We start from the raw sequence: 16,975 nt of genomic DNA, 5'->3' as shown, positions 1-16,975 counted from the left end.
AGATCTTTGGATTCTTAGGGACTCCAGGAGCTTTGTGAGGCCTACGTACCCTCACAGCACCGGATCCCATCTGATCATGGAAGCTAAGCAGGGTGAGCCCTGGTTAATACTTGGATGGGAGACTGTCAATGAATAGGAGGTGCTGTGGGCAGAGGAAGGAACTGGCTAAACGACCTCTGAGCGTTCCTTGCCTGAGAAAACTCTCTGAAATCCATGGGGTCGCCAGAAGCCGACAGGTGACCCGAAGCGCACACACTGCTCATCGCCTTCCAATATTTACTCTAAGGAAAACCTCATCATGTGCCGCTATTTGAGGAAATGGGAAGAGGTGCCAACTTCCTTGGCCCTCTGACCAGACTCCTTTCCAAAAAACCTTCTCCTTTTTCCACCCAGGGAACTTTTCTATTAGATTAAAAGGTGTCAGTAGCTGCCAAGTTGAACAGGCGGCAGGCGATTAATATCGGTGGAATAATAGGCTTTCCAAACAAAACTCACTTTGGAGGTGTCATATTTTGGACTTTGCATTTCCGCTCACTATTTGGCTGCTATTGGGAAAGGCACGCTTTCTCAGCCTTGGAGGAAAGCAATGGCAAGAATAAATCTGACCAGGGAAATCCTATGAGAGGCAGCGTGGTGCAGTGGTTTGAGTGATGGACTAGTACTCCAGATAACCAGGGTTTAAATCCCTGGAAAACCATTGGGTTACTTGGGCAAGTCACACTCTCTCATCCTTAGAGGAAGGCAATGGAAAGCCTCCTTGGAATCAATCTTAAGAACCAGTATGGCGAATGGTTTGAATGTTGGAGGTAAGACTCTGGATGACCAGAGTTGAAATACCTGCTCAAGCATGGAAAACCATTATGGTCATGTTCGATTCAAGGTTGCAAAAGCGACGTTGCACATGCCGATGTGCATTGAACGTGCGTGTGTGCATCATACACGTACCTGCAATGCATATTTGGTTGCACATTTGGGTGTTTTGGTTCTGTTGCAAAACACTGCCATGCAACTCATGGGCTGTGAAGCGCTCAGACATGTATCCTGCACAATCCAGATGTCGGCTCCGAGTTTTTGTCGGCTTTGTTTATGAAAATAAAACAAAATAAAAACGGTGCTGCAATTGGAAGGATGCTGAAAATGCCACATATCATTATTGCGCATAACTGGCGCCAGCTCAATGTTCCTAACAGAGAAATGTTGTGTGCCCTATGGCGGGGTTTTCGTGGTGAGATTTGGTCAGAGAAGGGGTTGCCCTTGCCTTCCTCTGAGGCTGAGAAAGCGGGACTTCCCAAAGGGCACCCTGTAGGTTTCCAAGAGGTTTTAAACTTAATGTTAACTTTTAAGAGGGAGAGCGCATGTTTGGGGGATCGGACTGTAACGTCAGAGTAGTAGGAAGGCATAGGAGCTACCTAGGTTTCCTCCTCTCCTTGCTTTCTCTCATGGCATGTGGCGAAATGAGCATATACATGAGCATATACAGTAGTTATGGGGTAATGTGGCCTTCCTTGCATAGATGAAGCCATGGCAGGATCTTTTTAAAAAGCCTTTGTCAGTATTGAAGCCCCAGAGGCAGAGCTTCCATTGGAAGCTCTCTTTGAAGTCTGCTTATTCAAGGCTGATGGATTCAAAAACAGAGGCGCCAGGTTTGTGCATGATGCTTGTGTTCAGGCCTGTTGGAATTGCAGCTCCCATGGTGTCCCTGGGGGTTGGGGATGATGGGTGGTGAAGTCCAAGACCTCTGGAAGACAACAGCTGGAAGGGAAGTGGTGCTGCTCACACTGAAGTTGGAACCAGCCTCCATGATGTCTGTGGGCCTTCCATCTTGAGTAGATCAAGGTGGGCAGGCCTTTGGGGCTATCAGTTCTTTAGGCCCACAGCTTCTGTTGTTGCCATTAGCCATGTGAGGAGGGTCGAAACTGATGGGAGTTGTGGCTCCCAACCTTCAAAGGGGAGGTTGGCGTTGTATATTTCGAGCCAATGCTGAATCTTTTAGACATTTTAAACTTTTCTCTTAGCAGATGTCTTTAAAACGTGAGTTTTGGGGTTTTTCTGTAATTTTCTGATCCCAGAGGAATTCCACGGTTAGGAATAGTAGAATCAGTGGTTCCCCCACAACACGGGAAAAATTGTTTGGGTTCCTTCCTTCCTTCCTTCCTTCCTTCCTTCCTTCCTTCCTTCCTTCCATCCATCCATCCCTGCTATCCATCCTTCCTCTCTTCCTTTCATCCTTCCTTTTCCCCATACCTCCTTCTTCCTTTCCTTTCCTTTCCTTTCCTTTCCTTTCCTTTCCTTCCTTCCATTCTTCCTTCCTTCCTTCCTTCCTTCCTTCCTTCCTTCCTCCCTCCCATCCATCCCTTCTATCCATCCTTTCTCTTTTTCTTCCTTCCATCAAGCCTTCCTTCCTCCCATCCCTCCACCTTCCTTTCCTTCCTTCCTTCCATCCATCCCTTCTAGCCATCCTTCCTCTCTTCCTTTCATCCTTCCTTCCTCCCATACCCCCTCCTTCCTTTCCTTTCCTTTCCCTTCCTTCCTCCTATCCCTCTTTCTTCCTTACCTTACCTTCCTTCCTTGCTTCCTTCCTTCCATCCATCACTGCTATCCATCCTTCCTCTCTTCCTTTCATCCTTCCTTTTTTCCATACCTTCTTCTTCCTTTCCTTTCCCTCCCTCCCTCCTTCCCTCCCTCCCATCTTTCCTTTCTTTCTTTCTTTCTTTCTTCCTTCCTCCCATCCCTCCTCCTTCCTTCCTTCCTTCCTTCTTTCCTTCCTTCCTCCCTTCCTTCCTTCCTTTCTATCCATCCATCCCCACTTCTTTCTTCCTTCCTTTTTTCCTTCCTTCCTTTCTATCCATCCATCCCTCCTTCTCCCCTCCCTCCCTCCCCTTCCTTATCTGTCCCATCCACCCCTCCTGCTCCCTTCCATTACCCTTCCTTCCCGCTTCCTTCTTCTGTCAGGTAATAAGTAAAGAAAGCACGAGAGCCGTCCGTAGAAAAAGAAAAAAAAAAAAAAAGGAAAACAAACAAATGAAAGCAAAAACAAGGAAACAATAAAGATAAAAAATTCCTTTCCATGCCATCCATCCATCCATCCATACCCTCCTTCTTCCTTCCTTCCTTCCTTTCTTCTTTCCTTCCTTCTTCCTTTCTATCCATCCATCCCCTTCTCCTCTCCCTTCCTTTCTCCTTTCCTTCCGTCCATCCATCCGTCCTCTCTTCCTTTCATCCTTCCTTCCTCCCATCCCTCTTCTTACTTCCCTTCCCTTCCTTCCTTCCCATCCTTTCTATCCATCCAACCACAACTCCTTCTTCATTCCCTTCCCTTCCCTTCCCTTCCCTTCCCTTCCCTTCCTGTCCTTCCTTCCTTCCTTCTTTCCATCCCTCCTGCTTCCTTCCCTTCCCTGGGAGCCCCCCTCTGGCCCAGCCCAGGCCTCTAATGAAGGCAGCCCCCATTAGATCGTTGGCCGGGGCTGTCTGGGGCTTGTCCGGGCTGTCAGAGCGCATTTGGCTAAACCGGGGCGATGAGAGGCTTCGGCCAGCAGCGCCTCCGCCGCCCTGTCGCCACTCGGGTCGGCCGGCATTGTCCGTAGAGACCCAGCGGGACCCGGCGCTCTCCGCCTCTTCCTTGGCCCCCGACCCACCCAAGGAGGAGGGGAGACCGACACAGCCCTAGAGTCCTAGAGCTGGAAGAGACCCCAAGGGTTCCCTAAGGGCCATCCAGTCCAACCCCCTTCTGCCATGCAGGAACTCTCCATCAAAGCATCCCCAACAGAGGGCCATCCAGCCTCTCTGCTTAAAGGCCTCCAAAGAAGGAGACTCCACCAGGCATCTTAGTCCACCGTCCAACAGCCCTTACTCTCAGGAAGATCCTCCTAATGTTGAAGTGGAATCTCTTTTCCTGAAGCTTGCATCCATTGTTCCGGGTCCTAGTCTCTGGAGCAGCAGAAAACAAGGTTGTCCCTCCTCAATGTGGCATCCCTTCAAGTATTTAAATAGGACTATCATATCACCCCTTAACCTTCTCTTCTCCAGGCTAAACATCCCAAGCTCCCTCAGTCGTTCCTCATAGGGCATGGTTTCCAGACCCTTCACCATTTTAGTCGCCCTCCTTTGGACACGCTCCAGTTTCTCAACATCCTTTTTGAATTGTGGTGCCCCAAACTGGACACAATATTCCAGGTGGGGCCTGACCAAGGCAGAATAGAGTGGGACTATTACTTTCCTTGATCTAGACACCATACTTCTGTTGATGCAGCCTAGGATCGCATTGGCCTTTTTAGCTGCCGCATCACACTGTTGACACATGTTCAACCAGGACCCCTAGATCCCTTTCACATGTAATCTTGTTAAGCCAGGTGTCCCCCATCCTATATCTAGGCATTTCATTTTTCTGTCCTAAGTGCAGTACCTTACATTTCTCTGGGTTGAAATTCATTTTGTTAGCTTTGCCCCAGCTTTCTAATCTACTGAGGTCATTTTGAAGCCAGTTGAGCATTTAGAAATGCAGTTTGTGTATCCAAAGCCAAAGGGCAGCCAGAGTGACCCAGGGAATGCAAAGGCAGCATTCCAGGAGGGAATGAGTTCCAGTCTCTCCCTTTCTGCAATGGGGGGAGTTCCATCTTTTTGCACCGGCAGCACTGGATGATTTTGTCATGACAGCGTTAAGTATTGATTGAGATTGCTTGCAGAATATTAGGTTGAGGGTATTATCTGATAACGTAACGCTTGTTTGAAATAGATTCCAAGGGCCACCAAATTGGTACTTCTGGCTTACTGGCTTTTTGGCATCTTGGCGTCGGCCATTTGTTCTGAAATTGCTATTATTGGGATGTGTGTTTTGCCATGGTATGTTTGGACGCTGCCTAGAGAGAACATTGTCCAAGAAGGCCGCTGGAATGTCTCTTCAATACATATCCTGGAAGCGAGGGAAGGCACGTTTCTAGAAAGCCACATGTCAGAGTGACTCAGAGCGCAGGATGGATGCAAGAAAACAAGGATGGTGAATACAATAGCGCAGTTGCATTAAAACAGTGGAACAAGGCACAGGGACTGTTTATATAGCCACCAACATTAAGACTATATGTACCTCTTTGGGTGGCATATTGGGACTGTGATTTCTGAACCCACATGCCTGGACTGAGTTGCTTCCAACCGTGTTTGAATAGTCCCCATGAAACGATATCTTCCATATCATAATATATCTGGCAAGATATAAGATGTTAGATGCCCACATCTTTTTCTCAGCAGTGCTATTGCCCTCAGTGGGAGAGAATCACTGGCCAATGTGTGTTCCTGGATTGCAATGGGTTGGAAGACATATAGCTCTCCAGACATTGTAATACTCCTTTCCTCCTCTGCTGCCTAGGGCTGATGGGCATTGCCACCCAGCAAGGTTTGGAAGGCCACAAATGGCCCACGCCATGCACACAATAGTATCTATAGGCCTATATAGACCAGCACTTTGTGCTGGCCTGTGGGCAGAGTTAAGGCGCAGCATCCTCATGCTGGATGCCCTAACTCCACCCCTAGGGTGCCATACATGGTGCTCGCCATCATGGCACGACTCTGGCGCTGCATCTACATGATGCAGTGCCAAAGGGGCGTCATAAAAGCATGCAGCCACAGCTATGGCACCCCTTGGAGAGTGCAAAAAGGAGCTCTCTAGAGACTGGATCAGGGCCGTGGCGTGAGGTGGCCGTGGCCCCGATCCGTCCAGTAAAGGGGTAGCTGCAGACTACCCCTTCAGGGTGGCGTTCCCCTTTTCTTTGGCGGAATGGTTGCCACGCTTTATGCAACGTGTGTCACTGCCCATCCTTTCCCTCTTGCCTTGCAGATCATCCTCAACTCTATGCACAAGTACCAGCCCCGCCTCCACATTGTCAAAGCGGATGAGAATAATGGATTCGGGTCCAAAAACACAGCCTTCTGCACCCATGTGTTTGCAGAGACAGCTTTCATCGCGGTGACCTCCTACCAGAATCACAAGGTAAACTGAGGAAGGTTGGTTGGGGTAAACTTTCCTCTGTCCCTGGAGCGTGGCCAGGCCCACCAGTCAGAAGAAGGGCAACGTGTCTTTAGTGCCACACAGATTGGAGAGATCTGTTACTTTTCTTCTGATGTGGGCAGTGGCAACTGGTGATGTCTGTGTCAGTGGCATCGTGAACCGATTCCAGGTTTTATTCTGAATTTTAAAGGAGCCATCCCAGCTTGATTATGTAAACCCACTGGGTGACTTTGAGCAAGTCACATTCTTTCAGCCTCAGAGGATGGCAATGGCAAAGCCCCTCGGAAGAAACTTGCCAAGAAAACCCGATGATAGCTTCTCCTTAGGGTCGCCATAAGTTGGAAATGACACAAAGGCATCTGATTCATCTCTCTCTCCCTCTTTCTCTCTTTCGGAAAGCTCTGCAGACTTAGCTTTGAAAAAGAGGACATGTCCGGGGAAAGAAGTTCATATGGTAACCCTACAGTAGGACCCAGTTTCCCTTGGGAAATGGTCTCCTTTTATTGCCTGTTGGAATGTAGATCATCCAATCCCCCCCCCCCGCCGCCCCAAAAAACGGAAATGCAATTCTAAAGCACCTCATTATTTCGAGGCGGGACCCTTTGCAGTTTGAACCTGGCTCCTGGCTCAGCGCTAGGAAAGGATGGTTATTTCCCTTGATATAGCTCTTCCATGTATTTCCATCAATTTGGTCACCAACGCTGTTGACGACTTGGAGGAACCTGAAGAAGACCAAGGTGTTAAACCGCTTCACGTGACCATTTCTGTTTCTTTGCCAGCGGCACGCAAGGCATCCTGCAGTTTGCTGGAGTCTCCAGGGATTTTCTCCATCTGTGGAGAAGAGATCTTTAGGCGTAGGCAGGAAACTGAGTTCCCAACCATACCTATGAGTTATGAGTTGGGTTACTACAAAGATCCATTTGGACTTTAACATTCCAGTAGCAAGACTCAGCAAGCCTTCATCTGAAGGCCTTGGGAACCAAACCTGATACTTTTATACACACAAATTATGCAATGCACCCAGAGTTTGGAAAGTGACTTTCCGATTAAAACTCCTTTAGCTACAAGCCGGCTGGGGATTCTTCTGGGAGCTGTGGTCCAAAAGTAACAGGCTCTGGATGATGGGGTAGATCAGGCCTAGTAGTGCCTCCATCTAGTGGAAGGAGGAGATCGACTTGCACTTCGATAATGCCCAACGTGGCTGGATTTTTAGAGCTCTCTCTCTTTCAGCAGGACTCTTAGCCTGGTTCTTTTATGGCCCACCGTTAGAATAAACACAGTCCTGACAGCCGTTTTTATCTGGTTTCTCCTTTCAGATCACTCAGCTGAAGATTGAAAACAACCCTTTTGCCAAAGGGTTTAGAGGCAGCGATGACATGGAGCTGCACAGAATGTCAAGGATGCAAAGGTAACCTGTGCATAGATGTTCCCCATAAAGTCAAAGGCAGGTGTGGGCTTCCGCTAGTCAGGCCCTTATGTTCCCAGCGTTAGTTTTGAAACCCATCCAATGATTTGAAGGCGTGCAACGACAACTGACCAGAGGTAGTGTATATACAGCTTCTATATACCATTTGCAGAAGAACATGAGAGGGAAGTTGTTGCACTCTTGTTTTGCTGGTGAGCATACAGCATAGTATGCACCGAAACCTGGACTAGTTAGGCCTTTGGTCTGATCCAACAGTGCTCTTCTGATCCTTTCTGTAAAACACTTTTAAGGTAGGTCCAGCAAGCCTCTTATCTACCCATCTCTGTGCATTTATTTCAATATGTTTACACATACCATCTTTGCACATGCCACCTCTATTATGCTTGAAATCATGTTGCTTATGGCTGGGGGTAATAGGCGGCTTTGTTTTGAGACAATCCCTTCAGGATACAGGGGTCTGTCATACTATGCAATCGTAGTGGTATGATGCCACTTCAACTGCCTTGGTCCCATGCCATACAATTCTGGGACTGGAAGTTTTGCGGAGGAGGGATTTGGAATCCTCAGCCAGAGAGTTCGACTGCAAACCACAAACCTTAGGATCGTACAGGATGCAGTTCAAGTGGAATCGTAGCACTATAACTGTGTGGCGTGGATGGGCCTGTTGTGTCTGCGGAGAGCCGACGAGATGATTTTCCGGTGTCAGTAACCTTTGCTTTGTCTTCTTCCTGGCTCTGTGGATGCTTTCCATGAGTAAATCGAATGAGTAAGAGGGCATCCAGAGATTTGCACGTTGCACGTCGATGGGGCAGTGACTCCACTGTGGATTTTATCCCAGAAGTTAAAAGCATTATCCAGGGTGCTGAACTTAGAGCATTCAGCACATTGGAGAGGTCTGTAGAGTTCTTTGGCTGGGAATTCTAAGTATCCCTCCTTAAAGTGCAAACCCCAGGATTCTGTAGGATGCAGCCATGGCGGTTAAAATGGAGTTGTTGCACTATATTTATGTAGAATGAATGCTTTCCCCCTCCACACACACACACACACACACACACACACACACACGGACTGTGTTTCCCATTAGAGGTGGCTGTCTCAGAAAGCAGATGCTAGTCTGTAGTAGCAAGAGTTGAAAGGAGTGTGCCATGCAGACAACCCTGCATCCTCTAGACTAGTCCCCTGTCTTTGGTTGTGGCTAAAGGTCCTGTCCTATCCCCAGCTTTGAAAGACTAGCAACGAAGGATGCAACCCGTCACTCATTTTCTTCACAAAGGAAGCGAGAGATGGTTTTAGCGATGTTCTTCCTGCTGTGGGAGTCTTCGAAAACCAAACCATTTTTGCAATCTGGAGCTCATTCTGTGTGAAATTTGCATGCAGTTGTTTTCCCACAGGAAACAGCATTTTCTCTGCAGGGAACAGCATTGCCTGCAGAAGCAATACTTTTTCTGCACAAAAACATATTATTATTTCTGTCTGTGCCGAAAGTGCCGTTTCCTGTGCCAAAAGTGCTGCTTTCTGTGGGAAAGAAACCGCATCTGAATTTTGCACAGAATTCAACCTGGACTGCGAACGTTCTCATTAGTTCAGGGTTTTTCTTCTCAGGGTTTTTTCAACACCAAAACAAACAAACAAACAAACAAATTGGGGGGGGGGGAGGATTTTGAATCTTCTTTCCATCCCTGGTGCCATCCGACTGCATGCATGGTCAGCTTTCGTACACGGACGCACCCCATCTTGTTCCATGCTTTGGGCAGCCACATGCCCGCCCGCCCGCCCGCCCACGCGCATGACGACACAGGCACTCTGTTTGTACTTTCTTCTGGGAACAGCCGTTTGAGACTCTTTAAAGAGGGAAACAGATTCTATTTCTGGGGCTGCGATACTTGGCAGGCCACGGCAACCTACAGGCTGGCAGGCTTTGAAGCGCAACAAAAGACTGGGTGTTTTTGACTGGAAGTTGGCTTCCCCATTTTCCTTGCCTTGGGGACAGCGCAGCCACAAACACTTGCAAGGACAGCGGAGGCAGCCACTTGGGTTCGGCCCTTCCCAGTGTGGCAAGTTTTTCCTTCCCATGATGGCGTTTGTTGATTTCTTTTGCAATTTATTTGAGACTCTCATGGTGTGGCTGGCACTCAGTTGAGACTTGATTTTGCACCGAGTTCTGCAAAACTCTTTGACTTGGACGTCAGTTGGGCGTCTTTAGCGTGTAGCCGAGGGCTTTATTGGTGGCTGATCTGAGTTTCTGGAATATCCTACAAAAGGACCTATCCAGATTAATTCCTTGTTGGCTGTCCACCAGCAAGCCAAGTCCTTTGAATCCAGGGTGGCAATTGGTTTTGCTCGCTGCAGAACCAGCTTTTGATTTCATGGGTGCCATATTATTCTTTTACGGGTGTGTTTTAAAATTGGGTTTTTTATTTTTTAAAATCCTTTCATTTTAGGTTTTATTTGTATTTGCACAATTTCGTTAGATGCTTTCTTGAGTAAGAATGGAAACGTCTTATTATGCCTTCCTAGGTTTTCCAAAAACAGGGCCCCAAAAAGTTTGGAAGTCAGGAAGACAAACAGACTAGCCAAGAATATTGGACACGTTTCCCCCAGTATTCGGTTTCTTGGAGTGTTGTGCAGGAATCATTCCGCATAGAAAAACACTTGGAGTTTGTTTTGGGGTTCTGTTTTTTAAACTCGGAAATATTTTTCTGCAAGAAAACACATTCCTTGTACAGGAAATAGCATGTTGTGCACGGGAAAGGATGCATCTATGCACAGGGCAAATGGTTTTCTGCATGGAAAAATCCTGGAATTGGGAGCTTGTGCTGTGCAAATTTGGCATGCAATTGATTTGCATGGAAAACAGCTTTTCTGTGCAGAAAACGGAGCAGAAAATGCTGTTTTCTATGCAAAAATACTTCATCCGCCTGCAAATTTTGCCCACATCGTGAATAGGCTTTGAAAACTGAGTGGTTTTCAGAGATTTTCTCACAGCAGGTGAAAATTGCAAAAATTATATCCCGGAACATTGTGCATGGATGTGCATGGACATTTGGTTGCCTCTTCAGTGGCACATTTGTGGCCTTGGTTCAGTTGTACAACACAAGGCTTGCACAGTACAATTAATGTATTGTTCCATAGGTGGAGATCTACAGTTTGCAACCTTGCTGTAGGATTTGGGCCCATGGCCTTTCAGTCTTGAGTATCGATCTATTGGTTTTGTGTGGTTATGGTTGCCCCTCGCTCTGTATCTTGGGATTCTAGTCACCCATATATCTATTTCTGAGTGACTAAGGGAAACAATGTAAGCGGCTTGTTTCCGAGGGCCATCTCCCCCAAACAGGGACAGTTTGTAAAAATCATAAAAAGGATAATACAATAATAAAATTACGAACAGGTGGCCTGCTCTGACTCCAACGTGTTCCTGACATCAAATGTAACAATGGGAGTCTGGCGCGCATGACATGTAAACGATTCCAGTGGCCCTGAGCAGGATCTGGGTCGGTTTTCGGCAGACACAAAAGGCCACCTGTTTCTAATTGTTACAAATGCTCTATCTCTTCGTGCATATATATTTATAGGGCCGGGGCATTTCCCTTTTTGAGGGATGCTTTGCGAGATGATAGCCATCCCTGCGACTGTCAGCACAGCTGGAAACCGTATGAGAGACCTTCCCCCCTCTTGCCTTTCTCCTCGTGGACTAATTCTATGCGATCTGCCATGAACACAACCTTTCTGTTCCTTCTTCGTTGTGTTTTTTCCCAACAACTGGCCCCATGTCCTTAGCCATCGCTCCCTTTTCACGGGGATCCTCCGCTCTGTTCTGAGCTGTGCAAAAATTCAAGAAGGTGGTCGTTGGGTGAGGAACCTCAAGGAGATGCAGGTCTCCAAACTGTCAAACCAGAGCCCCTTCCCATGTGCACAAAGTCTCCGCAGTAGCAGTGTTCTCATGTGCTCCAGGTAACTAGGAATGGCTGCGTGACTATCTCACACTGACCTCACACAGGCATACTGGGACAACTGGGAGATGATGGGAACATGCCTGTGGTTTGATGGGAGGAGAGCACCTCAACCCAAAATGACAGGGTGAGGCATCCCTCCATTGGGACTGCGCACCGCCAATGATTCCAGTGCCACACACTTGGGCTGCATGCTTGTTGCAGAAATAATCCAGGTTGACCCTACTTTAACTGCCAAGGCTCAGTACTATGGAATTCTGGGAACAGTCATTTTGTACGGCATCTAGGCTTCTCTGCCTGAGAGCCCTGGGGCCACAATAAACTACAGTTCCCAAAATTTCATAGCACTGAGCCCGGGGAGTTAAAGTGGGGCCAACCTTCAGTGCAAATAACAACAACAACAACAACAACAACAACAACAATTTTATTTGAATGCAGCCTTGGAGGGTGTAACTGGGACAATCGTTTCTTATCATCCATGCCAAGGATCCAGTGAATCTGTCTGTTCTTTTTTGCTTTCTCCAGACTTGAACGGCGCTATCCAAGGTGTTGAACTGAATATAGAAGGTAACATCAGCACCTTGGACAGCTCCTTTGGACCCTGGGATAAAACTAAGAGGGGATTCACTGCCCCTCAAACATGGAAGCAACTGGCTGCTCCTGGTCCTGAACATATCAATATTTAAATATTTATAGAAAGTATTTTATAATGTAAAATGTATTTATATTATGTTTTATTGATGCTGCAAGCTGCCTTGATCCAGTTGGAGAGGCAGGATAAAAATAAAGTTTTATTATTATTATTATTATTATTATTATTATTATTATTATTATTATTGAAGCAGATGTCTATTGGAATCTGTAATGCAATACTGGCCATCTAAGTCTTCGCCGCAACAACAACCTTTCCGCATGCCATCATCTCTCTCTCCTCCCACCAGTTCCATCCACTTCCTCTAGAATTCAGTCTCTATCTCCTTCCCCAAATACTTGTTTTTATCAGGGCAGCTGGTAAAGCCATTGGCATGGAGGTGGTGAATCTACTTTCCATTTTACAGTGGTTCCTTCTGCAGTTGCCAGCGTCTTTTAACGTTGGGGTTATAAAGTATGTTAGCTGGATTTTGTTTTGGAGAGCCAGCTGGGTGTAGCAGTTTGAGAGTTGGACTGTGACTCTGGAGATCCTGGTTTGAATCCCCACTCAGCCACGGAAACCCACTGGGTTGGCCAAGTCACGCTCTCTCAGCCTCAGAGGAAGGCAAAAGAAATCCCCCTTGCAAAAAGAGAAGTCCAGTCTCCATCGTGAAAGATGATATTGCTGCCCATGAGCTAGTTGCATTGCTGAGGTGATGGCGATGGTGGATTGGGATGAATGCTTGGCCTGGCATTAATATGCCCCCTTCCTTTTTGGCCTGTGTGTTTCCAGCAAGGAGTATCCAGTGGTGCCCAGGAGTACAGTCAGGCAGAAAGTGGCCTCCAACCACAGCCCTTTCAGCGGCGAGGCCCGGGCTCTGTCGACCTCTTCCAACCTTGGATCCCAGTTCCAGTGTGAGAACGGTGTGTCCAGCACTTCCCAGGACCTGCTACCCGCCGCCAACCCATACCCTGTCTCTCAGGAACATGGCCAGATTTACCACTGCACCAAGAGAAAAGGTTAGCACTCGGGGCCATGGCTTCTTCTTCTTCTAGAGGGCTTTGGGATGAGCTTGGGGATGACACCTTGAGATAAAGCCGCAGTCTGGGTTCATCGATGGTGAAAGTTGTGGCTGCAGTTGTTAGTGGGATTGCCAGACTGAAAACTGTAGAAGGCTCCCGGACATTGCATGGTTGGATAGAAGAAAGGATGGCATCAGGGATTGTGGGTTACAAAGAACAGTGTAGAAATTCCCTCTTCTACATAACCGTGAGGTGCTCTTTCCAGTTTTCAGCCTGGGAATCCTAGTGGGCATGAGGGCAATATAGGGTTGCCAGATGAAATAAGGGACACTGTTCCTGTGATGGTTCTGTCAAAGAGGGAATTTCAGGAGGCGATAGTCCCTCTTCGATGCAACCATTACAGAGACAATGGCTTCAGCAACAACATTTCATCTTATTTTTAAGCTGTTAGTGCTGGTGGGCCGGGTACTTTAAGGGGCATTTTGTCCATTTTTAATCATTCTGATTTAATCGAAATCATGAGTTACAAACAATGAATGTAATGGATCACCTTTCAGTCCACATTAACAAAGAGCAGCCAAGATGAAACCCAGAGAGGTGGCCACAGAGCTCTAGAGAAACTGAATCCACAACCGAGAAGATAAGTGGGGCCTGGGATAAAGATAGCTTATCAGGCTGGGAGGCTTCCAAAAAGGATTCAAGATTAATTCCAATACTTAACTAGCTAATGCAAGGTTGTTTGGGAGGGTGAAATTTACAGCTATTTCAAGAGATTGCGCAGGCTCTGTTTAAACCCGGGGGCTGCCCGGCTGGGCAAAACCAGAATGCGAGAAGATAGCCGGAATGACATTTTGGGTATGATTTGAAATGTAGCGGTCGAAATGTTTCCTGTTTCAGTTGTCAAACTTGAGCGGAATGAGTAGTTTTTGTAAAAAGAAAAGAAAAGGCCATAGCTTACATCCTGTTCTTAAGTCTGATCTACACCATAGAAAAGGTGCAGTTTGACACTGCTTTACCTGCCGCTTGGCAGTCGAATGCATTTTCTGTACTGGGTGACTATTGCTACTGGTAGGGATGCTTTGTCTAAATGATGGTTTTTCAGGTTTTGGCCAGAAAGAGTTAGCGCTAACTTCTAAAAGGCAAAATTTCCTGACATGAGTCTACTCCAGCCTCCCAAACCCCAGCATTATTGGCGGCGTTTTTCTCCAAACCCCGCTCCCCATCCTCCAGTTGGTACAGTACTTTATTTATTTTGAACATGGCAAAGCCTGGGTTGGCTAATGTAAATAATCGCAAAGTATTTTGAACATTTCAGACCAGCTGTCCCGTCGGCATTTCACACCTCTGGCAATACAATCCCCAAAAGTGTATGCCGCGCTAAACAGTGCCAGGCCAACCACTAGACAGAGATAGGTGCCCATCTCAGGTGACCAGATTTTCGGGTTTATGAAAAGGCGGCACATAGTTATTTACTGGGGTTTTTCTTTTGTGCTGCCAGGGAGGGTGAGATTTTCTGCCCGGTAGGCCAATGTAACAAGGCTAGCTTGGGATCCTCTGCTCCAAGATTTTGGAATGGCGGAGGTGTGCCATTTTCTGTTTGGCTTCTGGCAGCCAAGTATTGTGGGCTGCGCTGGCAGCAGATCAAACTACTTTTGAGGCCCCACAAAGTTCCCCGTGGAGCTGTCCAAACTCTTATTTTCATCTCAGTAGCTTCTTTCCCTAAGAACATCCCCACAACAAAACGTTGGGCCAGATCTTTGGGTCGGATGTACCCTGGTATCGCGAGGGCCATTAATCATCAGTCGCCGACATCCTAAAGTGATAAAAGAAGCAACAACAAAGCTTTCCTCTCAGTTTTGGGATTCCCACTCAGTGTGTGGCTACCCTCAGCTCCTTTCCGCTCTCTTCACCCGCATTATCTAACTTCCTTGCATTGTCACAAGAGAGAGGGCTATCTGGCTTGCCTGCCAACTGGGCTGCTTGGATGCCCGTCTCTGTGAATGGATAGCAGTGTGTGTTGTCTCCTTACTATCTCTGCAAAGTTTTGAGCTCGGCGGAAGGCAGCAAAGGGCCCATTTATCAAAGTCGCCCCACGCTTTCATCGTAGAGAGGCCACATCCTGGCAGAATCCTCCTAGCATAGTCTATACGTCCAGAACAGGGCATCCCTAGGGCGTGGATTGCCCTTTCCGTGACATTCTGTGCCTGTTTCCAAAACCAAAAACGAATCTGGCATGTTAGAAATAAAACAGGGCTTGTCGAAGGATGCACGGAGAAGTCATGTTTAACCATGTGCGGTGGTGTGGCTAGGTGATTTTAGAGGAGGGGTGGATAAGTTGTGGTCCTCCAGATACTTTGGAACTGCAACTTCCATCATCCTTCCTCATTTGCAACTCTGCCTAGGGCTGAGGGGAGTTGTTGTCCAACCGCTTCTGGAAGGCCATCCAAGGTTTAGAGTTGGACTCAATGACCTTCTCTTAGGTCCTCTTTAGTTACCTGTGTTTGTTACTTTGATTTTAGAATAATGGAGGTGAAAGGGACCCCAAGGGCCATCTAGCTCAGCCCCTTGACATGCAGGAAGTCACAGCTAAAGTCCTCCCAAAAGATGGCCATCTGGTCTGTTTAAATACCTTCAAAGTAGACGAGTCTACCACCTTCCGAGGAAATTTGTTCCACCCTCGAATAGTTCTCATTGTTTCTCATGTTTAGATGAAATCTTTTTTCTTATTTCAAACCAGTGGCTCATGTCCTAGTCTCTGGAGCAGCAGAAAACAAGCCGCCTCCATCTCCTACATGACATCCCTTTAGATATTCCAAGATGGCTATCATGTCACCTGTCTGTCTTCTCTTCTCCAAGCTAAGTGTACCCAACTCCCTAATTCATTCCTCACTAGGCTTGGTTTCCGGACCTTTCAATATCTTGGCCACCCTATAGGACCGACATTCACCCGCCACTTGCAGTTCTGTGGCATGCAACTAGCCAGTCAGTGCCCTCTTAAAGTGAAGGAGTTGGGCATCTTCCCCTGCTTGCCAGTTCTCTCCCCCTCCCAACCCCTCAATTTCATTTGCATGCTTTCCCTCGACTTTGCAGACAATGCCTGTCCTTATATTGTCTTGTTATTCATATTATGACAGCTTCGGTTATCATCACCATTATGAGGCCTCAAGCCAGACTGGGGCATCTCTTTTTCTGGAGCAGGCCTAGCTTCCATGGAAAGCGCTGCAAGAAAGGAGATCGGCTCGCCTCTAAGACGGCTGCCATTTCCCCTGGCACTTCTAGCAGCTGGATGCTTTTGTGTGTTGACATCTCAGCAGGGGTGCCATTTAGGGACAGGGGACAGGGACGAACTCCCTGCATTGCATATGGTACTACTCCGTAGGAAGAGGGTGGGCAACATGCAGTTTGTGAACCGTATGTGGCCTTTTCAACCCTGTTTTCAACCTCCGCTGCCAAATCATCTCCCGCTGCCACTGCTGTGCATTCCACTAAAATCACAGCCCTCCTTCCATTGCTTTCCTATCTATCAGTTCTCGAAGGGGAGACAGATATTCTGGGAACTGTAGTTTGTTGTGGCACCACGGCGAGGAGAAGGTGCAATGCCTCACCAAACAATGGTTCCCAGATTTCCGTAGCATTGAGTCATGAGAGTTAGAGCGGAATTAACCTGGATTATTTCTGTAGTGCAGATGCGGCCCTGGATTTATACTTTGGGTTCACACCAAGGATCAGTGGGGAATTAACTTGGTCCACATCTTGAAGCAAATCAACCCGTTTCAGAGGATTCAAAGGATCTACATACAGCCAGGCTTTTGTATTTGTGCATTTTTTATTTCTATGTTATTGGAGGTTTTTCCCATGTTATTTGTTCTCCTTATTTTAAAGTGGGTTGTTCACTGATATTATTATTATTATTATTATTATTATTATTATTATTATTATTATTATTAT

The 16,975-nt window shown here is 47.2% G+C and overlaps 1 protein-coding gene across 1 annotated transcript in view; it reads left to right on the top strand.

Moving 5' to 3' along the window:
• TBX5 (T-box transcription factor 5) overlaps nucleotides 1-16,975 on the top strand; it is an 80,819-nt gene that overhangs the window by 62,173 nt on the left and 1,671 nt on the right. The window contains 3 exon segments of the mRNA XM_042441502.1: nucleotides 5,828-5,980; nucleotides 7,315-7,406; nucleotides 12,798-13,024. Of these exon segments, the coding sequence (XP_042297436.1) occupies nucleotides 5,828-5,980; nucleotides 7,315-7,406; nucleotides 12,798-13,024 (472 nt within the window).

Source organism: Sceloporus undulatus, chromosome 10 (genome assembly GCF_019175285.1).
Source record: "Sceloporus undulatus isolate JIND9_A2432 ecotype Alabama chromosome 10, SceUnd_v1.1, whole genome shotgun sequence".
Lineage (NCBI taxonomy): Eukaryota > Metazoa > Chordata > Lepidosauria > Squamata > Phrynosomatidae > Sceloporus > Sceloporus undulatus.
Note: the sequence above shows the minus strand (reverse complement) of the source record. Positions and strands in the feature narration are given on the sequence as shown.